Source organism: Bos grunniens, chromosome 17 (assembly GCF_055505025.1).
Source record: "Bos grunniens cultivar Pamir isolate PY7600 chromosome 17, Bosgru_T2T1.0, whole genome shotgun sequence".
NCBI classification, from domain to species: domain Eukaryota; kingdom Metazoa; phylum Chordata; class Mammalia; order Artiodactyla; family Bovidae; genus Bos; species Bos grunniens.
Window position 1 is genome coordinate 25,342,631 of NC_141181.1, and position 26,560 is coordinate 25,369,190.

Below are 26,560 nucleotides of genomic sequence, written 5' to 3' on the forward strand. Positions count from 1 at the left end.
TAAGGTAAATGTTATCTCCTCAAAGGAATCAGTTTTCTCCTAAAGTGGGAAGAGGCGGAGGGGAGTAAAAGATATTATTGAATGTGCTATTGAGTTTTGAAGCATAATATCCAGATTCAATCATGTAGATTTATGATCTTGTTTTTATTTATTTATAAAAAATAAAGGCTATTTCTTCCCAGTTATTCATTATCTTTGTAATATTTGACCTCGAGCACAATGAGAAGAGAAACTGTCTTTTAGCTCAGTATCTGGCACATAAGATATATAATAAAAATGTGCTAAAAATCAAGATAGTTCAATCGTAATTAAAAAATACATATATGTCTATCTCATTAGAAATTAAGAGCTATGCTAAATAGCATAACTGAACTGTTTCAATCCGGTGAATAGTTATATTTTTACTGTTTCTTACGAGGGTAAGAACATGCTGATGAGTTCAATTTCTCTTGTACAGTATTTCTACTCATTTCAAGTAGATTGTCAAATTATATGTTATTCTTAATTTATTTTTGCTGACTATCTTACTTATTTCTCCTCAGAAACTCAGTTCCTGACCAGATCATCAAGCATTTCTTCATTTGTTCACCTATTAGAAAAGACATCAAATAAAATTATAAAAATCAGGTACTACCACTGACAGAAATGAAAGTGAAAACAAGCATATACTTATTCTGTGTACTAACTGGTATTGAAAATAATCAAAATGTATTTTATAATATATAACATTATGAATTATAAAATGAGTTAGCTGTAACAGGAGTCCACATGGTAGCTATTATAACTTACCTGGTCATAATGCTACACATAGTACTCTAGAGCAAATAGAAACTTTGCTTTTTTCAAAAAATCAAATCCTACTTTTCCATATGCCTTTGCGTTCAAATTCTCTGCTTCATGATAAACTTGATAAATATGAATGAATGCTTTATTTTGTATATATCAATCAAGATTTAAAATTCTCCAGGAAATTAAAATATTTAGCCATCATAGAAACTTGGGCTTATAAAATGAATTAGAACATATAGTTCCTGTGATCAAATAACTTATTGTCTAAACTGAACAACTGTGTGGCTGAAAGAGAACACTATTAATAACTACAGAAGACATACTCTTGCACTTTTCCGAGAACCCAGAATATACCATCATCTTACAAATGATATAATTTTTGTTTTCAAAATAAGTTGGAGATATTACTTACAGGTTGAAGTTTTTTCTTAAACAGTATAAATCAGAAACTATTGATTTATAAGAACCATCATTCTACAAAGTTCAAAACCAGAAGAAAGTCAGGAATAACCTATTTCAACCTATGCTGCTGCCAAATCACTTCAGTCATGTCCAACTCTGTGTGACCCCATAGACGGCAGCCCACCAGGCTCCCCTGTCCCTGGGATTCTCCAGGCAAGAACACTGGAGTGGGTTGCCATTTCCTTCTCCAATTTCAACCTATAAGCCAACACTATGTGAAAAAAATGAATTATACTGAAAATCTGCATTTTAGTATAAATACAGAAATTAGTGAACCTAACACAGGTTTAAATCAGTAAAGTATTTCTAATTAGGTTAAAAGATCACTTATGAAAAAAGCTATTAGCATAGATATTATATGTTTATTTGATTTAGAGTACCAAAAGAAATAGTATTATGAAAATAGTTCACAGTTATAATTAATATCTGAAATATAAACAAAAGCTTAAAAGGTTTACCTTATTGTTGCTTAGGGTTACATGTGTGCTGCTTTTATTTAAAGTGCACCTATTCCACTAGTACTCTGAAGAATATAAACCACCTTTCATTAAATTTACCTTTTCCCACCTATGTGTTAATTCAGGAATGCAAATGTGAATAAGACAAGTGTAAGGACTGAGGTGGATGGTCAGAAGAAATTAGAATGGAGAGGGAAGATTTCTTTTACTTCAAAAGTTAATTTCCTAAATGTTAAGGATTGCTAGACAAGCTAGAGAAAATAAAAAGTTTTATTTACTAAAGTTAGTTATATACATCTTGTTTCAAAACTTTTAAGAAGTTTGAATACTGAACAATGATTATTCTTTAGGTGTTGTATGGATTAAGGTTGAACAAGCAGCACACAATAAAAAAAAAAAATCAATCTTTTTACGTTTTAGGCTCTGTACCAAGGACAGTTGTTCCACAGTATTAACTATTATGTCAATGCATCTGTTACTTTTCAGGCTAGAGACTATGGGTCAAATACATTGAATCTCTATGCTTTCTGATGTATTCTATATATATTTTGGAATTATCAAAGCATAGTTGAAGAATTTCTGCTTTTTCTTTTCATTTCACAAATGTATTTTTCCTTAGCTGTTCATTAGCATATGTGGGGATTTAATTACTTGATATGAATGAAATATTTTACTTTCAGTCAAATCAAAAGTAATAGGAAAAGGATGATTGCCATTCCTTTTCACCTTGATTCATTCACTGCATTTATTCTTCCTAATGAGTCATAAGAATGTTACATTTAAGACAGCTATTTTACAGTCTTAACTACATATGAAAAATTATTATTAATGTAGAAGAGATTCAAATACCCATCTTCTCATAATTTAGCATATATGTATGTGTATATTTACCATATATATATGTATATTTTCAGCATATATGTACAATTTCAATGAAAGTTCCATGATGCAAATTTTTTCTTATATTGGAGAATCATGTTGTTGCCTTTAGTAATTTGTAAAGTATGATATTAAACTGTTGGACAGTTAAAAATTCTAATGACTTAAGAAGAATGACTGTAAATATGTATATTTCAAAAATAATTGAAAAAATCACTAGTGGTATTCTGTTTATTCAGCATAATATCGTTTAATAATAGTCTGGTGAAAAATAATTTTTTATGATATACTAAAATGATAATTTAATCATTTGGATAGTCACATTCCTCTGCTTTCATAACAAGAAGCATAATACCCTTTATACTTTATGACAGTGTAGATCACAGAAGCTAAAGCAATAAATAAAGCTTCCGAAGTGATCTAATCTATTTCTGCCACTGAAAGAAAGAACAGCCTTCAAATATCCCACATGATTGAGACTCTCCACTACAGTGAAAAACCTCTAGAAGCTGAGATCAGTAAGCGACTTGGGAGGTCATTCAAATGTTTCATGAGTCTCACGGTCAGGACACTTCTTTATGTATAAAGTCAACCTAGCACACAAGAGTTTAAGCCCGTTCCCCCTTGTAGGAGTCTGAAACACCTGCTCTCTGTTCCCTGTGTGAACGCCTATGATAAACTTAAAGAGCATTTAAAAGCAAGCCCCCATTAGAGATCTTTCCAGCTGAATAATCAGTTCTTTTAACTTTCCTCTGTCTCATTCTCAAACCATTTTTGAAGATTCTCTTCAAAAATGTCTCTAAAGAATTTTTTTTTCTCTTTAACCCTGAAGTTTTGAAATGAGCATAGTTGCATTAACTATTAAAAGTTGCTGTTTTGTTTTTTTTTATCTTCCCACTTCCCCATATTTGCTTTTCTTTTTCAATATAGTTGCATATTGTTCATATTATGTTTCCCCCTCTCAAAAATTACAAAAATATTTAAAATTAGATATGTATATAATTAAAACCATTACATGCTATGCTTTATTATGAATTATAAAGACCAAAAGCCTTCTGTTAGTATAATATAGATTGTCTTTCTAACTACATTAGCTCAGAGCAATGTAATCTTGAGTTCTTATATTTATTGCATATTCTTCACACCACCCTCATGTTAAATTTTTTTTTTTTTCCTTTCATCAAACAATATACCTTTTTATTCTACTTTGACAGAGTTAAGAGATTATAGAATATATCTAGAAAGAGTTAATTTGGAGAAGGAGATTTCCACCTGTAAACTTGATTAATCTTTTAGAAAGGAAACTGAAATAAATGACTCAAAAAAGCCTTCAGAACATTCATATAAGAAATATGTCATACAACCAAGTGTTTTATTTTTAGTTTAATCTATATAGGCATGCAATGCTTACAATATGCTTTGTAGTTATTAAATATCTATTAAATTAAAAGATAAACCCAAGGGTATTTTAAGAGATAAGAAATCGGCAAGTGTAGTTTTGTGGATTACAAATGTACATCAATAAATGAGTAAAATGAACCATTTCTAAAATAAGAGATAAACATTGACACTTTAGGTCTAGCAACTCTGACACCCCTAAATAGTCACCATCTTACCTAAGAATCTAGCTACCAATACATTTATTTTTTAGTTATGATGTAAACTGTATATCAATTTTGGACATCATTTGCTTATTAAGAATGGTTTGTGCAAAGATGAAATTAATTTCATAAGCTGGAAGTTACCCTTGAGGTGAAGCAGAGTTCATGCACTATGCGAAGTCCTGAATTTATTACCTGTGAAAATTTCAGAATTTAGTATTGCTTGGAACTTATTTTTAAAGCCTGTTTTGTTGTTAGATTTAATAGCCTTGAAAATACGGGCTTCTATTTGTCTACAAGCACAGTCCAAAAGTATGACAGAATATCATTACCTTCACATAGCTTTGAGGAAGAGAGTCTCCAGAAACACCATGAAATTCTTCTCAATAGAGGATCCATAGGCTTCTAGAAGGAGAAGGTAATGGCACCCCACTCCAGTACTGTTGCCTGGAAAATCCCATGGATGGAGGAGCCTGGTGGGCTACAGTCCATGGGGTCGCTAAGAGTCGGACACGACTGAGCGACTTCACTTTCACTTTTCACTTTCATGCATTGGAGAAGGAAATGGCAACCCACTCCAGTGTTCTTGCCTGGAGAATCCCAGGGATGGGGGAGCCCGGTGGGCTGCCGTCTATGGGGTCGCACAGAGTCAGATATGATTGAAGCGACTTAGCAGCAGCAGCAGGCTTCTAGAAGTTTCTACATACTTGTGTGTATTTGTGTGTATGTGATATATATGTGATGTGTATGTGTATATATACTTTAAAACTATATTCTTATTAAAGGCGATGCAGATGCTGTTGCTAAGTCGTATCCTACTCTTTGAGACCCCATGGGCTGTAGCCTGCCAGACGGCTCTGTCCACGGTATTTCCCAGGCAAGAATATAGGAGTGAGTTGCCATTTCCTTCTCCAAGGGATCTTCCCGACCCAGAGATCAAACCTGAGTCTTCTGTTTGGCAGGTGGATTTTTCTACCACTGAATCACCTGGGAAGCCTACTAAGGCAATAAGATATTTCATCAAGAAATATCTCTTCTATGGGTTACTGCAACTTAGTCAACTATCATTAATACTTTTAACAGGGTAGGGGTAATTATAGTAACTCAATTTTGTTTTGTTTAAAAATTTTTGTCTCTAATTATATTAAATAAGAATGCTTTTAAATCTACAAGAAACAATATTGATAGTAATTAACTCCTTTAATTAGACAATATACTTTATCATTATTTGAATTGATTTAAGCAAGATATTTAAAAACACATGGTAGTCATCTAGACACAAAAATTATCAATATTTTAAATATCATTTTTAAACACTAAAGAATTAAACTTTGACATTAAAATATATGCTTAAAATTTTTATCATAATGATGTACTTGCATAAAATATTATAGATTCAATGGATGTGTTACAAACTTATCTAGAAATGTCAGAAATTTTGCCTTGTAAGCTTAACAAATATTCCCTGAGGAGGAAAAAGTAATAGGACATGACCCTACCCAGAAATCTTTGGCCATCATCTCTTTGACAAACAAAACCCCCTTGCCTCAATGGTATCTCACAATCAAGTCTGAAGACAGAATTATTTTTTAAATCTCTGAAGCTATATAGGCACATATTTAGGAAATGAAACTCTAATGTTTCCATGTTCATAATGTCATTGAAAAAATTTCTGGAAAACTTTACCACAATGTACTAAGATATAGAAACTATGATTTGTTCTACGACTATTTGAAAATTATATTCTTTACATGGCAATAAAGAAATATCTGTGAAATTTTTTGTGAAGGCAATCCACTCAATTATCTTTTTAAAAATGACAAAGGATCTTTCATTTAACTTAGACAAATACCATTATCCTGTGAATCTAATTTCTAGCAAGATATCCATATGCTTCTTTAAAGAATAAATGGTTCAGGTTTTTTTTTTTTTTTCTTTGAAAATTATGGAGTTGATAATATTTACTGACATTTTAAGTAGTTCACTTTAAAACAACATTATAGGGAGATAAAATTAGTTACTTCCCTGTGAGGCTGAAATAACATTAATTTTCCAAGCAAAACTTTGGAAAATTCATGCATAGCATTAGTCACTCCTCTAAGAATAGGGATGTTATACCTGTATAGGCTTATTTACAACAACCAGCATCACTGTACCACAATATTAAACCAACCATTAGTGACACGCACAACTTCATCTTTTATGTGAAAACCAAGCAAAAATTCCAGCAATGAAAGATGGGAAAAATTTAAGAATAAATGCATAAGATCTTCATTTTAGAAATATATAGCCATGTATCTAATTTATTAACCACTAATAGCCTACTTAAACAAGGATAAGATTTCTAAATAATTTAACATTTTAGATAGCTAAGCTATGAAAATAAGTGGAAAATCTTTGGGCTGGTAAATAAAATATTATACTAATAGCATGATTTTTACAGGGTTATTATCAAAAAGATAGAGACAGCACACATGACTTAGAAACTGTGTGTAAAAGTATGACTATTTATTTAATATACTTGAATTCCCCTAACATCATTCAGTTGCTTCTATGTAAAAACAAACAACAAATTAATAACAGGAATTACATGGTCAGAAGAGGATTGAAATGCTAACACACTGGAAAGCTAACCAGTAGTGTTCTGTATCTAGGGAAAAAAAAACAACAAAACACTAAACAGGTTAGGAATCTAAGAATATAGACATCAGCATCAATAACTTCTTGAGTGGGGTTGCCAAATAAATACAGACGGTCTAGTTATATTTAAATTTCAGAAAAAAAACAATGAATAATTGTTTATATACCCCATGCAATATTTGGGTATCATGTATTTTTACTTGCTAAATCTGGCAACCCTAGTCTCAAAACATCAGTTACAAGATCCCACATATGATACTAGTTATCACTTAGGAAAATGGTATGCTGTGTTTCCTAGAAAAATATTACACTATAGTCTCTAATTATTCCATAGCACTCTGTCATATAATAAATTTTGTACATATTTCCATCTAAAATGATTTTAAAGTTAAAATGGCAGAATTCAAAAGGAGATTAAAAATAAAATATAAAAACAAGTTATCTATGATCATACATGAATACAATCTTGTCATTTAAATTTTTTTGTTTTATAATTAAATTTTAACTCTGATTTTGAGTCAGATACTTGTTCTGTGAGGTAGCTATAGCATATTTGATTAAAGGTTCTTCTTTCCATAAGAAGTATAATTTTTAATTATTTATTCTAAAAAATTAAACCTAAATATACATTCTCATTTCAGTTCTATTCTGGAAACTCATTAACCTCCCTCCCTCTTGGCCTTTCAAATTAATCTAGAATAGGATAATTAGAGATTTGAAAACTGATAAGCAGTGAATCAAACTCAGCTTTAAAACATCACAAAAATGCTAAATTGCTAAAATAAGATTATTATCATGCTTGTTAAACATTAAAAATCATTTTAGTTATGTTCTAATTAAATGACAAGGTTTAAATCCTCAAACAGTTATATTACATTCCGTAACTGTAAACTTTGTGTTTGATTAAGGTTTATCCTAATTACTGAAAATATTTAACCACCCAATAAAAGTAAAAAATAAAAGGAAAAGTCAGGTATTACATTTACTATCTATGGAAAGTATCACAGTAAATCTAGGAACAAGTTCAAATTTTAAATAACTAACCTTTGTTAAGGCAGTAAGAGATTCTGGTTAAATAGTATTAATAATGTATATTTATATATAACATATCTATATCATTAATAAAATATGACTAGAGTATGAATGTACCTACATGTCTGATACTAAAGTTCTCATAGAGCAAAATAAAAATTTTGCATCTTTGTTTAAAAAAAAGCATCTGAGATATTCTTTAGTTGCCACAATGCCATAAATAAAAAATTTGAAAATAACTTACGTGATAATGATGAAAAGCAAAAATACCAAAGATTTAAAAATTCACACAAAACCCCCAAAAACCTACAGGAAAGCCAGAAAAATTTTCTCTAGCCATAGTTGTCCTGAATTATCAACAATTTCTTGCTCATACTTGTTTCTCTGTAGTGGATTGTGTTTTATGTTCATGTATAAGATTACCTTAATTTTACTTAATGTTTATATATATGTTTGTGAATTATATGTGACAATTAAAAAGATATAGACTAGTGACATTAGCAGTTGGTGATACTGAACTATGAGGATTAAGAGGTTATTAATCCAATCAGAAAAGAATAAATATGTAAGGCCAGAATAAAAGAACATGAAAATCATGGAAGGTTGAAAGATGATGAAATCCAGGACAGTGTATGTTAGGAACGGAAATGGTTATGTTGGGGGGAGTTGTTTGTTTTCCCACCCAGAGATTACTGTAATTATATTAATTTATGTTAACTGGGGAGATATCTAAATAACTAAGGAGAAAAAATGCACTTGCTTTTTTAGTTTCAGGATGTTTCATCTATTGATTCATTGATGTAGTCTAATAAGCCTTTCTCGGTATTTACTTCACTCCAGACAAAGTTCTGGGTTTTGAGACCTTAATGCTTTTGAACTGTGGTGTTGGAGAAGACTCTTGAGAGTCCCTTGGACTGCAAGGAGATCCAACCAGTCCATTCTGAAGGCGATCAGCCCTGGGATTTCTTTGGAAGGACTGATGTTGAAGCTGAAACTCCAATACTTTGGCCACCTGATGCGAAGAGTTGACTCACTGGGAAAGACTCTGATGCTCAGAGGGATTGGGGGCAGGAGGAGAAGGGGACGACAGAGGATGAGATGGGTAGGTGGCATCACTGACTCGATGGACGTGAGTCTGAGTGAACTCCGGGAGTTGGTGATGGACAGGGAGGCCTGGCGTGCTGCGATTCATGGGGTCGCAAAGAGTTGGACACGACTGAGTGACTGAACTCAACTGAATTGAACTGAACTGAAAATAGGTACACATGGATTCTTATCTAAGAGATCTACCCTTTTAATAGCTTAACTAGTTTTACAGGATATTTTAAAAACAGCAATTACATATAAAACCTATAAGAAATTACAAGGAGAACATACATGTACATCGTTGTCTGAGAAGGCGTCCCATTTAAGTAAAAGGAGCTGAATCTTGATTGATGAGTAGATGTCCAAGCAGACACGGTGGGGAGTGGATTTGTAGATGAGAGAGCATTCCAGAAGGAGAAAGGAATGCCAAAGTACAAGGGCCTGGGAAAAGTGGTGTATAAAGGAGCCAGCAATCATTGAATGGCAGGAAAGAAAACATGCAGGCAGGGTTTAAACAAAAAAGCCCTTAAAGCTAATAAAAATGTGAATTGCTGCAGCCAAAACAGAAAGCCTCTCAACATTCTTAAAGTGGGGAATATTACAGTCAAATGTTTATGGATGTAAATGTATTCTCTAATTATTTGACAATGGAAGTCAAACAGAAAAGTAGAGGGGTTTTCATTAATTTTGATGAATTAGAAAGAAATGCCTGGGTTCAGGGAATGCAAAGGAAAGCATATTTGTCTTCTCACAGAGAAAAAGCAAGGATCCAGAGTTTATACTTCACACATCTGGAAATAGTTTGCATTCCATCACCCTAAATCTTCCAAGAGTGACAAAATGTTTTGCAGCCAAAATGACTGCCTGGATGTTTCGTGGCTGATAACTCAATTCTAAGCATAATTGTGACAGAAAAAAAGCAGTTTTGTGAGCTGCTAAAAGAAGTCATTCCATCCCAACAACCTCAAGCCTCTGGTTCCATCAACAGCAATAAAAACCAGGAACCTCCAGAAAAGCATCGGACATTTTTTTTCTCATAAATTTTGACAAAGACAAATTAGGCTTATAAGGATCACTGACTGATATGAATCATATATAAGATTTATATATGATTTATGTAAAGATTTTGGTGAATATTTTTTAAAATAAAATACTGCTTCAGGGTTTCTTTTTTCACAGAGAGACATTCACAAGTAAAGTAAATCACTCCCTAGAAGCATCTGGTCTGCAACTCACAGAAATCGTGATGACACAGGGACAGTTTTAATCATGGCGTTTAAAATAACATATTTAAAGTGATTAAAGTTCTCATTGTTGCCGCTGTTGTTTACTGGTGAAGTTGTGTCCAACTCTTTGGGACTCTATGGACTGTAGTCCACTAGACTCCTCTGTCCATGGGATTTCCCAGGTAAGAATGCTGGAGCGGGTTGCCATTTCCTTCTCCAGGGGATATTCCTGACACAGGGATCAAACCCAGGTCTCCTGCATTGGTAGGCATTCTTTATCACTGAGCCATCTTAAAGGACACATACATTAGATCAAATATTTCCTATGCAAAAACAAGTTCTATTATATCTCAACCTACTAGTATTTTCAGTTATCATCTTTCACAGTGTCTACTTTTCATGTCTAAGTATCTTAATTTAAAAAAGAAAGCACATTTGTTTTTCACACCATCTCACAACTGTGAGATTGCAGATGCAATCTTTTTCCAATCATCCAGCCTCAAGACTTGAGAGCTACCCTTTAGCTTAGTCGCTCAGTCATGTCAGACTCTTTGTGACTCCATGGACTGTAGCCCACCAGGCTCCTTTGTCCATGGGGATTCTCCAGGCAAGGATACTGGAGTGGCTTGCCACCCTCTCCTCCAGGGGATCTTCCCAACTCAGGGATAGAAGCCCAGGTCTCCCACATTGCAGTCAGATTCTTTATCTTCTTTACTGTCTGAGCCACTAGGGAAGCCCTGAGAACTATCCCCGATAACTATTAATACTTCCTTTACCTTTTATTGTTACATTTAGAATTCTAATGCTAAACTTTTTTTTCCCCAAAATTTCTCTAATCCTTTCATTTTCATTCTCCATTGGGCCCATATTACCACAAAGTTTGAAACTGCAGTAACTCTCTGTTAGTACAACACCAAAAATTAAACCTCATGCAACAAATCCATGCTGACTTCATTCTAGTGTCCAATTTCTTAAGCCAGGGATTTAACAGTGAATTGGTTAGAGATGTTTACACTAGAATCAGATGCCAACATACACCATGGGCTGGCTCCCCACTATCTCTTGTTTCTCAATGTTATAATCTATAAAATGGGGACAGTAAAAATATCTATTTTAGTTGGCCATTGTAGGATTTAAATGCATTAATGTCTGAAAAGTTCTTAGAATAATGCCAGGAACATATTAAGTTCTTAAAAATTGTTAGCTACTATTACTATCAGTATTATCATTAAATCATGTCTGAATCTATCCAAAACATGACTTTCAAACTAACTTCCAATATTCATCCTGGATTTCATTTAAAGATTTAGAAACCTAGAATATTCAGTTCATAATTTTTTGCTCTCTAATCCCATACTTTTCTTCATGAAAGTCTGTACTTTTTGTCTATCAGTTAAAAATCACATAGTGCTCCAATATTGGCCCCAAAAGAGAATTCTATAAATTCTTCTTAGATTACACTCTAAGATAGCAGTCCCCAACATTTTTGGCATCAAGCATTGGTTTTGTGGAAGACAAACTTTCCATGGACTAGGGTAGAGGAGGATGTTTTACATTTATTGTGCACTTTATTTCTATTATTATTACATCTCCACCTCAAATCACCAGCCATTAAATCCTGGAGGTTGGGGACCCCTGCTCTTAGGGATCTTTCCCAAAGATAACCAAAGCCATTTTATTCTAGCAAAGTAAGCTTAGAACATAGAATCATTGAGAACCATTGCATTTTGAGAGACAATGCTTAATACAGTTGAGAGTTTAATATCAATCACGAATATATTAGGTGAAAAAAAGCTAAATCTATTTTAAGATATCATTTCTTTCATAGCTGGGAAACAGCACTATAAATGCAGGAAAATTTCACTATTTTATAAAAAATAAGAAAATTTTATTTTCATAGGAGCCAAACATAAAAAGAAATAAGCACATATGATGCATGCAACTGGGCATCTAACAACTTAGTTGTTAGGCCTCTTGCTTTCTAGGAAAATAATCATATCTATGAGCCTCCCTGGTGGTTCAGATGATAAAGAATCTTCCTGCAATGCAGGAGACCCAGGTTCAAATCCTGAGTCAGGCAGATCCCTTAGAAAAGGGAATAGCTACCCACTCCAGTATCCTTGCCTGGAGAGAGGAGCCCGGTGGGCTACAGAACATGGGGTCATAAAGAGTCAAACACCAATAAGCAACTAATACTTTCACTTTCATGCAGAACTGAAGTGGAAGGCAGAAGACAAAAAACATAGAGAATCATAAAATCATGAGAATTATACTGCAGAGAGTCCAGTGAGTAAGCCATAAACAAAAAGTAAAATTTGAGCAGCTTTTTCAAGCATTAGTCAAAAGCGCTTATGACATCATTTTCTAGTTCTTTCTGACTTTGAAAGACAAAAGTATAAAAATATAAATATAAGGCTGACTGAGAGAATCAGGTTTACCAGATAACAGGATTTTAAAGAAGAAAAAGGAGGCAGGAAAAACTTAGAGCTTCTGTGTGTAAAGACTGATTTATGGCAGACATAGATACCTAGTATATCTTATAGAAAGACCCAATTTTCCACACTAATAGACTCTACACTTACTTTGTGTGATAATTTTAGGGCATTTGTGTCTCTCACCCAGGGCTCTCAGAACTCTTTGGAATAACAATATCTTGCCCAAGGCCAGAATTTACTCTAAAGGGTTAGTACAATTGTCAAAATTCAGATAAAGTCAAATTGGATATGGCCATCTGTTTGTATCATTTTTAAATTTTTTTGACTTGAAAAAATATGTTCTTTATTTTTCTACAATCATCAAATATATTCTGCTGCTTTCTGTATGAAATACAAATCTGTTGTTCCAAAAAAGAGTATTCTTTGTCAGATTATTTTTACTGCTTATTGTACATAATCAATATCTTCACTCACTGGAAATGCAGAAGTAAAATAATGAGAATATGAAATGTTAAAAGTTATAACCATGCTTTGTGACTAACATCATTATGAAACAAATAAACTTTAGTATTTGCTGTGCATTATGCTTTTGGTTCTCTTCTATGTGTTTCATTGGTTTTACAGATGAAAAAGAAAAATAGTCATACTGTACTTTTAAAGCATATGTATTATGTGAAAGAATATATACTGCAGATGTAAAATAGTGATATATCATGAAAAGAACATTTGGAGTCTGATTTTTCTCTGGGAGTAAAAGAAAGCATAATTAGTTCTATTTAAACCCAGAATTTAAATTTTCTCCATACTCAGGCTGATGTCATTGTTCCAATTTTAACTGAATATATGGTTGCCTTGAACACTTAATGAGTGCTTCCTTTGGGCCAGGCACTCACTGCTTTAAGTATGTTAAATAATTTAATCTCCACAATGAGCTTTTGAGGATCTATGTCACAGATGAGGAAAATGAGTTCCAGGAAGGTTAAAGAAATTACAGAGGTCACACAGCTAGTAACAGGTTGGGTCAGTATGTGAACCTTGGCAGACTGGCTCTCTAACTGGAGCTATTAAGTATACCTCACTTCTTTAATATGAGGATCAGAATAAGGATCCACTCTTGTAATTTTGTAGAAAGCTAAGGGTCCAAAGGAAATACCTGCGTACTTTGAGAACAAAATCAGAAAATGATGTCTTGTGAAATTAAACTTTCCAAACTATCATAAAGTCAAAATGAATAAAATTAGTGATGCTTAGAAAAACCTGTCCTGAAAAGAATAAGACTATAGTATTTTTTAAGTACTTACTAAGGACACCACAGACCTTCCTGGAGGCTTGGGGGTAAATAATCCACCTGCCAATGCAGAAGACACAGGTTCTATCCCTGGGTCGGGAAGATCCCCTGGAGAAAGAAATGGTAACCCACTCCAGCATCCTTGCCTGGGAAATCCCATGGACAGAGGAGTTTGGTGGGCTAGAGTCCGTGGGGTCACAAAAGAGTTGGCTACAACTTAGGAACTAAACAACAACAACAATGACACCACAGTTCAACCAGGTGAACAGCTTCATAAAGAAAGAAGAAAACTTTTCATTGGCATTATAGTATGCCTGAGATTGGTTCATTCATTTTTTCAAAATTATTTCAAAGAAGGCTTGTATGAGGTATTATGAGGTATGGAGTGGAGGGATATCAATAACTAAAAATGCTTTTGCATGGTTCTAACACGGCCCAGAGTAGATGTCACTGAGATGACCAAAACTCAGTTATTTGATCTGTGCATGAAGCATAGTGTCCTTACAGAGTGAGGATGCCCGAAGTTGTGATCACCAGTAATAAAGCTGATCGGATGCCCTTTATACATTTTCAACCAGAGTTCTTATAGTATTTTCCCCTGGATATCTTCCAGGAGTACTTCAGTTGATTCAGTTATTACATTTGTATTTTAATTTTTGATATCGATCCTATTTTCACATCACTTTGATAAGTTCACGAGCCAAAATCATTTTCATATTTGGCCAGTCTTCAGAACATTCATATAATCTAGATCTAGGGCAAACAAAACTGAAGACCACCATGCCCACAATATAGCAGGTCTTCAATAATAAGTTTTCTTGAATGTGGGTCACACTGTTTGGGAAGACCTGTTTAAAACAGCTGGTTAAAAACCTTTTTACAGTTTTAAATGGCCGTGGCATTAAAGAACAGTATTACAAACAATAGGACCTATGGATGTCTACCCCTCAGAATTAGAAAGTAGTGGAAATATGAAAAACTTTAAAAGGTTTTTTAAAAGACATAGATTTAAAATTAATTTCAAAGCAATAGAATATGCCCTTTGTGAACTACATTAAATGTTTTTGTTTAAAGTGAAGGCAATATTCCCTCATACTAGATACCTTAGCACACTTTTTATGAGCATTTGAAATCACAATTTCTATGAAGAATTCCTACAAACATTCCTACAAAATCCCTCCAAACTCAAAATAATTTAAGTTCTCCAGGATGGTGTTTCTAGATTTTGGGCTCAGTTTTAAGCATGAAATGAAAATGAAATTATTCAACGTCAAGTATTTTCCTAAAATCAATTCTAAAGTAAACCTGCACTTAAAAATGTATACTTTTCTCAGTAACATTTAAATAGTCAATATTTTGTTATAACTGAGAAATAGTTATCTTCCCATCATTTCATAATATAATTTTTAAATGTAGATTTCTCAAATCTTCAGCTTAATTCAAGTTCAAAGGAGTTAAAATTCATTCCATTTTACCGAAAAAAGTTATTGCTACATTGTCTAATACTAAACCCCCTTTACCTATATAAAACTGAGTGGATTTATATAATCATAAAATACTTTAAAATAATTATAAAATTATGTACTATAACCTGAAATTCATAGAGCTTATTTTATCACCCTTGACTGATGAGAATAACTATCACCTTATTTCATCTTCTCATGCCTATATTAAATAGGCATTCAGTAGTAGCTGCTACTATTATTAAATCTAGCATTAATGTTTAGCTAACACAATTCCCCTTTATTTTTCCTTTCTTAAGTGTGTAATGAATTTATGCCTCCACATTACCATGCTAATGCTACATCTTAATTTACTCTCCAAAGTAATCAACCCAAGATATAATGATCTTATATAGCCTGTTTGCTATATCTTCCAAAATAATTAAGAAAGCATATATCACTACTAGGTTTAAGGAGAGTAGGTAACTTGATCTTGAATCACTAATGCTGGATGTTTCATTTTATTTGTGAGGCACGTCATAGTAACTAACACCAAGGGTTTTCCTTAAAATTGCTCAATAGAGGAAAATATAATACCTAAAGTAGAAAATTCTTATTATAAGAGAAACAAGCCAACTCAATGAAGAAAAGATCAATATTTGATGAACTAAGAGATTTAAAATATTTAAAATATCTTCATATAGATATTTGAAATCTATAGCTATGGGTTCTTTTTAAAAATTATTATTGTATAATAAGAAGTCTTAAATCTTTAAGTCATAATACATACATTTAATAGACAAACGCAATGGTATTTATTGCACATACATAAAATATACTAGACATTTTCATACTCAGATTTTGCATTATTTTCCCAAGTTTCCTTCTAAAACTATGATTTCTTAATTTCTGTTCCTAGACATTTAATCATTCATTGCAGTTCCAGGTGTGAGAGGGCAAAAAAAGGATTTAAGAAACCAAATATTTCCTTTCCAAAATTCCAAAGTAGAAGAGATAAGAAGTCATCTATGTAGAAACAGGAAGGGAAGGAAATATATAAAAGCACAAGGCTTTCTCAACTGCCTTTCTTTTCTCCCCTAGTAAAATTGAGCCTCATGCCTTCACTCCTTTCAACCAGGCCCAGTGTTAGAAACGCGTTCTTCGGGAATACATCACAGGACTAGAAAGTGCTATTCCACCAAATCACAGTTGGCATATGCATACGTTTGTAGTTTGTAAAGCTTTCTAGGTAATGTGTTTTCATATCTCTCAGGAGCAAATACCAATGTCAGCGTCAGGATATTTACCATAGCATGTCATTTAAATCTCTCAGGATCAATATAGATCCTTTTTTTTTCCTTTTCTGCTCTCAATAAAGACAGATTAACTGATCGCTATCTTATCTGTGTCATATTTGTTTAAACACTTAACATCTGCTTTGTTACCGATCCCCTTTTCTTCTCAATTTGCAGTCCTTCAAACCTTTTAGACTCTCTTCAGATACGCTATTTTCCAAAATGTTAATCTCTTTACTTTATTAAGTATCTCCTTTAAGCATCTTGATCTCCAATTTGCCACGATCTTCTAATCGAGACTCAAAGAAATGTGAAACAGAGACATTTCAATTTTTCTACTCTGTTGTCATAATCTGGTATTCAAGTCAACATATTTAAATATTTGTTTCTGTAAAACACTGCAAAATTAACAGAAGATTATGTTTCAATAAGAAGATATAATGAGATATATCAAGCACTTTAAAAATATTAGATGTGGTAAGAACTCCGAAGATAGTAAGAGAAATCATATTCAAAGAGAAAATATCCTAAGTAAATTGTCTTTTTAGCTTACACACTGATATATTTTAGCTATATTTGCTTTCCCTATGTTATCAGAGAGAATAACCAGCTATTATATTCTAGTTAACTCAAGTATACTGCACTATTTATGCCGTGTCTGTCCAATATACATATCATATATTAATCAAAGTTTTAAAGTAAAGATGGGTTTCCATCAACAAACTTGATTTTAATCATGAATAAAATTAATTATAAATGCAAATAAGAGTTATGAGAAAATTATGGAAGTTTGAACAATGACCAGACAGTGAAAAATAGCAAGAAAATTTTTAAGGAGAGAGAGTATTCCTGTGGTTATGCTAAACTTTAATAAACCTGCTGAAATAGTTATGGGTTAAACAGTAGGGTTTCTGGATTTGCTTTACAAAATCTGAATGAAGAGGAAGTATATTAGCTTTTGGATGAAACAAATTTGGCCGAGAACTGGTAATTGTTTAAGCTGGAGAATGTGGAGAGTTTAGTAAACTATTCTCTTTTTTGAATAAGCTTGAAATTATCCGTCATTTTAAATGTTTAAAAACATAACTTAGTAGAATGTATGGGTTCTACATAATATTGTTCTCTGTTACCACTGTTCTTATCAAAAAGACTGAGATAAATCAAGAACCAATATATACTCCCCCAGGACAGATCTAGATTCATGACCTCCAATGCAACCGTCTGATGAACAATTCTATGGTAAATAAAACTTAAAGCCACATTACTAGTCACTAGCAGGGGGATTAGTTCTGGCATCAGATTTATTAAAGATGAAAAGTACAATAATTCTATAGGTCAATCTCCAGGTTTTCTAGATATTTCTAAAAATAAACTGATAGCAACTGTCAAACTATCACATTAACTTTCTTATCTGAGGACCTACCACCATTTCAATTAAACCTACGTGGGAAATATTTTATCTTAAATACACCATCAAGTGTACATCATCAAGACATCTTGCTACGTATACTTTATCTACTGTTGCCATTTTTGACTCAAAAACTTCCTACCATATGTTGCCCTTTGAGACAAAGCCCAGCAGTGTTTAGTTAGGTATGAGAGAAGCGACCTACCCTATTTCTTTACCCAGGATGATTAACAATATAACCCAGGAAATATACCTTTGATATTGAGTTTATTTTATGTATTACTTCTAGGCTTAAGTTTTCCTTATCTTTCAAAACACTTATTTTGGAAATTTCTGAAAAAAACATTTACAAATATGCTTTTTATGGAATAATACAGTAATTATCCAAATTTCAGCTGAAACATAGTTACTGGCATATATATAAATCTTGGAATATTTGATGACAAACTAATGTCAATTTTCTACTTTGTGTAAAATATACAGGTAAACATCCAACACAAGTGGTATTAGAATCTGGTGTGGGATTCTAGTCGACATCAACATTAAAGAAGAAAAAAAGCCCTACTGATTACAACATTTTTACAAGCAGTAAAAATAATGTCTTCCTTATAATATAGACATCTATTTTCTCTACAGAGTCATGGTTAATTTCGCTACATGATGTAATATGAACTGGTCCTCAAAAGTACAACTAGTAGTTTAAAAAAATAAAGGAACAACCAAACTTGTTCCTCTGATTGTCTCACTCATCTTTTCCTCCAAAATCACTACACTATCATGTTAAACAGCTTCTGATAATGAAGTAGCAATTAGTTAAATAAGTTTACTCTTATTTTAAGCATAATCCTTGTTTATTCTTTCTCTGGAAATAGATACAATTAAAAATTAAACTTAAATTAAAAATATAATGCTTCTCTATGGGATACATAAATGCATAACTGTATCCATACAACAGAATTGTGAAAATAGGACACAGAAAATTTATTTATAATCACTTGTTGAACTCAATGACTTAAAAGCTATGCTTGATGATTTAGATAGCACTTTAAAGTACAGGTTATACAACTTTTATTCAAATAAAGTTCACATATAATCTTTTAATCCTTAGTTAAAAATAATCTATCTCTAGGAGAAAGAAGTACCTAGAAGTTAAGTGCCTAGATATAATGTATAAACATAAAGTTGTATATTGTATCAAAGAAATAAGACTGGATTTTTTTCCTGTAAATTTTATACCTTACAACTTGTTTTTATTCATGTCATTTTGTACGTGATTACATTTTTGGGTTAAATCTTTCAAATCTTCTATACTGTCCCCACCTAAACTGATGTAGGTTATTAGAAATCATTAATGCAGTAATTAGGGAGTCTTATTGGACTTTAATATAAAACTTCCAAGATTATTATTATTAATGTTATTTGGGAAGCATTAAGTGGATCCACGTTATGCTGAGTTTAGTCTTGACTCAGTAGTATTATCTAATCTTGAACAATGAACGCTATGGTCCAAAACACTTTCTAAACTGTCTAAATGATGCTATCTAATTTCTATTAAAAGGATATCAGAAGACGCAGACTCACTCAAAAAAAGTCTGGCACATTGAGTATTGAACAATGTTTAATGATATTTATAAGCAATTGAAGTTGTAAATTCCAGACTTATATACAATATCTTTATAAATTAATGCATTTAAATTTTGACCCATGATCTTCAGAATGATGAGGCAGGAAAAATTCCCAAGTAGATATTCCTTTTGATTGATAATTCTATTTATATTTTAATTGATAATCTTCCTTTGTTAGGCTCACGTGATGGACAAATGCTTATATGGATTTACTTCCAATGTACAAAATAAGAAAAAGGATGAAAATGATCTGTAATATAAAATGAGGTATATAAATAATATTAATATGCTAAATGTTAATTCAATAAAATGCAAAGTGTGCACAAAAAGAACGGTTTTATGTAAATAAAGAATCACTTACTAAGCAGTGTAAACATTGAATAAATATATAAATTAGTTTTATTAATTTTCTCTTCTGTATGTCCTTCAATATTTTATTTAACCATGTATCAATGAACTGAAAAATGTAATTAATAACACACAAATAAATACCTCCTACCTGGGAACTAAGTAAGAAGAATAAGTGACTGTAACAGAGCAAAGAATGGAAGATATACTAGCTTTAAAAAATGTGAAAGATGAGAGCTTATGTATGAAAGTTGCTAGTAAGTAAAACATGTAAAGTATTGTTTTACAGATCTGGCAAGAAAGGGGAGCAATTAAAATTCTAAGAGAGTTAAGAAATAAAAACAAATATATTTCTTCCTTAGGATATGAATTCAATTCTTTGAATAAATCAAAAGAAATTTAAAATCTTAAGGTATTAAAAAAAACATCATATTTCACAAAACAGCTTGGTTAGGTGTATTTCAGTATTTTGAATGAGTTCAAACTCTGTCTTCCCTCATAAAAGCTTATACACACTATTTAGAGATAAATTTAAGCAATTTAAAACATGTTTTATTAATTGAAAAAAGAGAGTTTGCCTGTTGTTCAGTCGCTAAATCGTATCCAAATCTTTTGTGACCCCATGAACTGTGACCCACCAAGCTTCTCTGTCCATGGGATTTCCCAGGCAAGAATACTGGAGTGGGTTACCATTTCCTTCTCCAGGGGATCTTCCCAACCCAGGGTCTAACCCCCATCTTGTGCATTGGCAGGCAGATTCTTTACCGCCGAGCTACCAGATAATTTGCCTAGAGATATCAAAACTATGTGTAGTTATTGTTTAGTTGTTCAGTCGTGTCTGATTCTTTTGTAACCTCACGGACTGTAGCCTGCCAGGCTCCTCTGTCCATGGGATTTTCTAGGCAAGATTACTGGAATGGGTTGCCATTTCCTTTTCCAAGAGATATCAAAACTATGTGTAGATGTGTGTGTAAATTAAAATACGATGACAGCATTAAAGAAAATTTGGTTACTTTAATAACACTTATTCATCCATTAATTCATTTCCCATCACATAATTACTTTGCACTTATAATATGCATAGTTGCATAATGAGTCTAAATATGCCAAGAGAGTATCGGTTACTAACTAGTTTCACCCAAAGGCACAAATTTTTAAATGACATGTTGTAAGAGAAGCACTGCTGTCTAAATAAGTAAAATGCAAATTGTCCACAGAAACTGTCAGATATATAGATTTAAAATGAACTGCTCTGTTTCATATCTGCACCTCAGAAGATTTTTATATCTTTCACTTTAAATCATATTAGTTACAGAAGATCATTACTCAACAACTAAAGGAGAAGAAACAATATAATCTTATAACATCTCACTTATCTAGAGTATAAGAAGGTTCCAGTCAGCTGATGCATCAGTTAACTGGAATAATGATATGAATTGTGAATAGATTACCATTTTTCAAAACAGTGCAATATTGTAAAATTCAGTGAACATTGAATTCTAACAGTAGATATATAGAGAATATGAACTAGATCAGGTTTCTTCTGATCTTGAGTTGTCATATGTTTCCTGCTCACAGAGTTGAGGTGAGTAAACTTTTTTGACTATGAGAGATTAATTTATAATTACAAAATAAAAGAATTTAATGGAAAAAATAGAAAGACTGGTGTGATTCAAAGACCAGAGGTTTGTCACAAAGAGATAAACCAAAAAAAGTAATAAATTAGTTAGGCTCACAAATCTAGATGTATTTTTATGAAGATTAGTGAGAGAACAAAAATCTCAGAAATAGGATATTTTTTTTAAAGCAGTACAACTTGAAGAAAAAGTGAACAGAAACAAACATATCCATTTTAAAAAAAGGAAAAAAAAATATTGAAAAAGATGTCCATTCATTTAGTAATGTAAGGACCTAAAAAACAAAAATGTTAAAAAGGCCACATATAAAAATACCTTTTGTGGAATTTAATATTTGGTAAAGTGATGCTATGTTTATGACATTAGAGGAATATACAAATCCCAAAGAGAACACTATACAAGGATATAAGGGTAATCTGTACTGCTAAGAAAAGTCATTTTATTTTGAATTCTATATATGCTCCTACACAATCTTGACTTTAACACTCAGAGGGCAGGTTGAAATAATGAAAGGATTGGAAAAGGTGTGACTCAACAAAATATACTCTACAATTTTAAAAAGTTCTAGGTAGAAATAATATAGATACCAAAAAGAATTTTTCCTAAAATGATGGTCACGAATGAAAAGTCTAGGTTAAAGTGGCAGCAATATTTTAAATGCAGTGTTTCCAAATTCTGACATCTTTTCTTAACACTATGTTATGTATGATTTGGGTTGAAATTTCAAAAGGGCTCCAAAGTAGGCAAAAACAGGTCAGGAGACAGCTAGAGTGATTTTTTGACACATCTGGACCACTCTAAATGTTATTTGATATGAAAACAGAATCAATTGCAACACTTTTTTTTTAACACTTTTCAATAGATGGTTTCCTACAGTCCTAGGATTATAGAAAATTTCATGGATTTAGGATTTTCAAAAAATCATATCAATGTAGGCTTTTCCACTCTATTCGATATAATTTATTTTGTATGATTCCTTAAACAAATAAAAGAAATATTTCACAAATACAGTTTAGATGAAACTTCATTAGTCATTTATAAGTGTCTTCAATTCTTAGGGAACGATTATGTTTTTGGCAAGAAATCAACAGGTTTCCAAAACACAAATCCTTATATCTTTAGTACTGTATTGTTTAGGCTGATTTAAACTGAAAGATATACTTGCTTCCAGACAAAAAAAAATCTGGAGATAATGTTCAAAATGTGAAGCCAAAATCATGAGCAAGAAAGATTACAAAAATAATATTAAATGAAAGTGAAGTCGCTCAGTCGTGTCCGACTCTTTGCAACTTCTCTTTGTAGCCTGCCAGGCTCCTCTGACTCATTTGAAAAGACCCTGATGCTGGGAAAGATTGAAGGTGGGAGGAGAAGCGGACAACAGAGGATCAGATGGTTGGATGGCATCACCGACTCAAAGAACATGAGTTTGAGTAAACTCCAGGAGTTAGTGATAGGCAAGGAAGCCTGGCGTGTTGCAGTCCATGGGGTTCCAAAGAGTCCAACAGGACTAAGCGACTGAACTGAACTGAACTGAGGCTCCTCTGTCCACGGGGATTCTCCAGTCAAAAATACTGAAGTGGGTTGCCATTTCTTTCTCCAGGGGATTTTCCCAACCCAGGGATCAAACCTGGGTCTCATGCACTGCAGGCAGACTCTACCGTCTGAGCTGCCAGGGAAGTCCCCAATATTAAATATATTATTTTAAATATTGGGATTTTCTAAATTACATTAATGATATAACTTTTACAGTTATATTCTTGAACTTAAATTACTTTTATGTTCCTTATTTGCTTGGACTATCTAGATTGCTTTATATTTAACTTACCGTGTCACTTGAAACACGTTAGTTTTAAATCACATGTTTACAGTTTTAAAGAAAGTATTGAATTCCATATGAAAGAATATAAGGAATTTTAAACTCCAGAGAATATTTTTATTTCATTTTAGCAAGTGTTGAAACAATTATTAACTTTTATTAAAAGTTAGTTATGTTTTATTATTCTAGTAAAAATTAAAGGTAAAGCTAAGCTAAAATTTACTAGCATTTTAAAATAAAATCTAAACACTGCATGACCATACTCTACATGTTTACATTTATTGTCTCAATCTTTCAGTGTATTCCTTTGATCCTTAATAGAGTATTAGAAATCTACAACATAACACATATAAGAGAAGACATGGCTGTAAAGCGCTCATGACTAATGATGTTAAATATTAACAGATAAGTTAAAAATTACTCCTGATTAAAAAGTTCCATTTCATTAAGTGCATTATATATATATACTCTTCATGGATCTTTTCTTATACATAGAAAAATGAAGAAATAAAATTGAACACAGGTTTTTTAGAAACACAAAGTATGTTTTTAAAACATGTATATACACACTTCTGGGTAAAAGTTGTTTTCCTCCAATTTTTAATTTTAACTCTACATTCAGAGGTGTAGAAATGGAAAGTTCTTGGGTGCAATGACCTCATTTGTATTATTAAGCGTATCACCATTTCCCTGGGATCATTTCTAAATGATAGTACTAGCTTCATAAGGCTTTTTTTTAGGGCTTCACAAAAGTAACTAAATATACAGCTACTTTTTTAACATCAAAATGTACATTATGTTCATTTAAAAACTAAATGTATGTTTAGCAAAAGTAAAACTGCTTTCTCAAGAATTATTTAAACACTCTTGATTTTTAAAAAGGTATTTAGTGCTGATTTTTAGTTTCTTTAGTAACATAAGGGACGTGCTTTTCAATTTAGATGATGAGAATATTTTCATTTCTGATGATACATGATACACATATTAACAGCTACCACTATGTGAATTTGGGGGCAAAATAGTCAGGAATGGATGGTTCTGATTTAGTTTGTATAGTTAAATTAAGCATAAATTGACTATGCTTATTAAGTCAGAGGCACAAGGTAATTTAAAGATAACTGTGTGTCTAAGATGACATTAATCACTGGAAGTTAAAAAATGTTCAGATATGACTAAAGTTATATGAAGAACTGAGGAGAGTATAAATAAAAACAGCAAAATAGCTAATTTTCTGCTTCTTTTTCATCCTGGTTACACTTTACCCCAAACCCTAAATTGTGAGCAATGTGAGCTGAGCTGACTAAAACAGAAGACATAAATTGCTACTCAAAATTAATTGATTATAATACACATCTGGATAATATGCAAAAAAATCTTAATTTTCTTAGTAAAATAATACATGCATTCTTTGATTTCTAGCAGTACATATAACTGATAACATATTTCATAATCCCTGAAATCAAGGATCTAAGTGAAAATACTAGACTCCTAAAGTAGAGACACTGGCATTATAATATATGCAGCATTAAAATTTTTATCAAATAAAAAATGTTACCATGACTTTTTAAAATTAAAAAGAAAAACTAGTCAGTAGAGAAAGATTTTTATAGATGTTCAAAATTTCAGTTCTATAATGTAAATGAAACTTCATCAAGGTTGGTATTCACTAAGAGTTAAAGAGGGTGAACTGATTTCTCACTATATTTAATGTAGAATTACCATGTAATATATGCTAACAGAAAATATTGTGTATTTATTTAGAAATACACATTTGAATTAGTCTGAATCACATACACTTTGAATTTTTGCCTTGACATTACTGATAATATACTTCTGTAGTGTATATTCTTACTTTAAGTGAAACACTAGTGAGAATATGTTGTTTTAAATTTGGAAACCTTTGGTAAGTAAAATTTTAAATCCAGAATTTAGTTTGAGGGGCAAAGAGTGAATTATAGTCCTTATTTATTAAAATTTGATTTTAAGCTGCTTTAAATCATAGTGTATGCGGATGTGTAAGTTAAACATTAGGACTTTAGCATCCAAATTACATCTATAAGATATTTTGTTAGATAGTTCAACAAAATAAGTATTTGTGCCCTCATATTTCATAGCTTTATAAAATGAAGCAAAACAAATATCAATAATTTATATTTATTTGGTTCTGAAATGCTAATATACTGTGTTATTCCTAAGTAATTTGAAAAACTGAATGCAATCCTTCTAAATACACAATTTGATCACTGTTGCTATCAGAATGGACGTATTCAATGGCAGATTCACATTTTTAATAGTAAGATAATAACTAACTCTTATTATCAATATCCAGAGTTGTAGTCAGATCCTTATCCTCCATATATTTAATCCATGACTTTCATATTTACATAAAAGGGCTAAATTCTTCTAGTTTTTTCTTCCATTTAAGTATTTTTTTCATCCCATTTCATAAGTCATAAAAGAAATAATATATCTGCAGTGGCTCATTTTTGTTTCTAATTTATAGTTCCATTATTTTTATTTTTTGCACTGGAAGATCAAAGTAAGAAAATGACACATACATTGGATTTGCTGTACAAGATAAAAATCATCTTTTGATTAAGTTTTTATAATTTCCATTCTTATCAAATATTAGTTGATGTTGTTTGATCAAAATATTGAATCATCAGTGGTATTTAACCATTAACTAAAAAGTAGATTCCTTTATAGCAGTGAGTAAATGGAATAATTTCCTTAGCAAGACCCTCAAATAAAATATACTAAATAATCCTAAAGCATTTGTTTTTCAGCTGATTGTATAAAATAATCCACTTAGAGACTAGGGTCCCCACATCGAAAGAGCTGAGTACAATGATCAAAATCTCAATATTAGAAGAAGAACCTGTTGTTGTAAATAAATGAATAATATTGCTGTAGTGATATGCTTTCATCATGTAGTTCCTCTGATTCTGATAAGTGACTTGAATCCATGCCAACATATTACTAAACTACGCAAAATTATCAAACTGATGGCTGCAATGTATTCTGAACTTAGCCTAACATGTTTAATGTCTTTATGGGAAAAGGATGACTAAGCAATAATGCTGGTATCGATAA

At 32.0% G+C, this 26,560-nt stretch overlaps 1 protein-coding gene across 2 annotated transcripts in view; it reads right to left on the reverse strand.

Moving 5' to 3' along the window:
- Positions 1-26,560, reverse strand: part of PCDH10 (protocadherin 10) — a 44,452-nt gene that overhangs the window by 1,968 nt on the left and 15,924 nt on the right. The window contains exon 5 of one of the 2 annotated variants that reach the window (XM_086346715.1): positions 19,642-19,916. The exons of the other annotated variant lie outside the window; for it this stretch is intronic. Coding sequence (XP_086202841.1) covers positions 19,876-19,916 — 41 coding nt within the window. The 3' untranslated portion in view covers positions 19,642-19,875. Of the gene's footprint in view, positions 1-19,641; positions 19,917-26,560 lie in introns of those variants that run through there. 2 annotated transcript variants of the gene reach the window in all.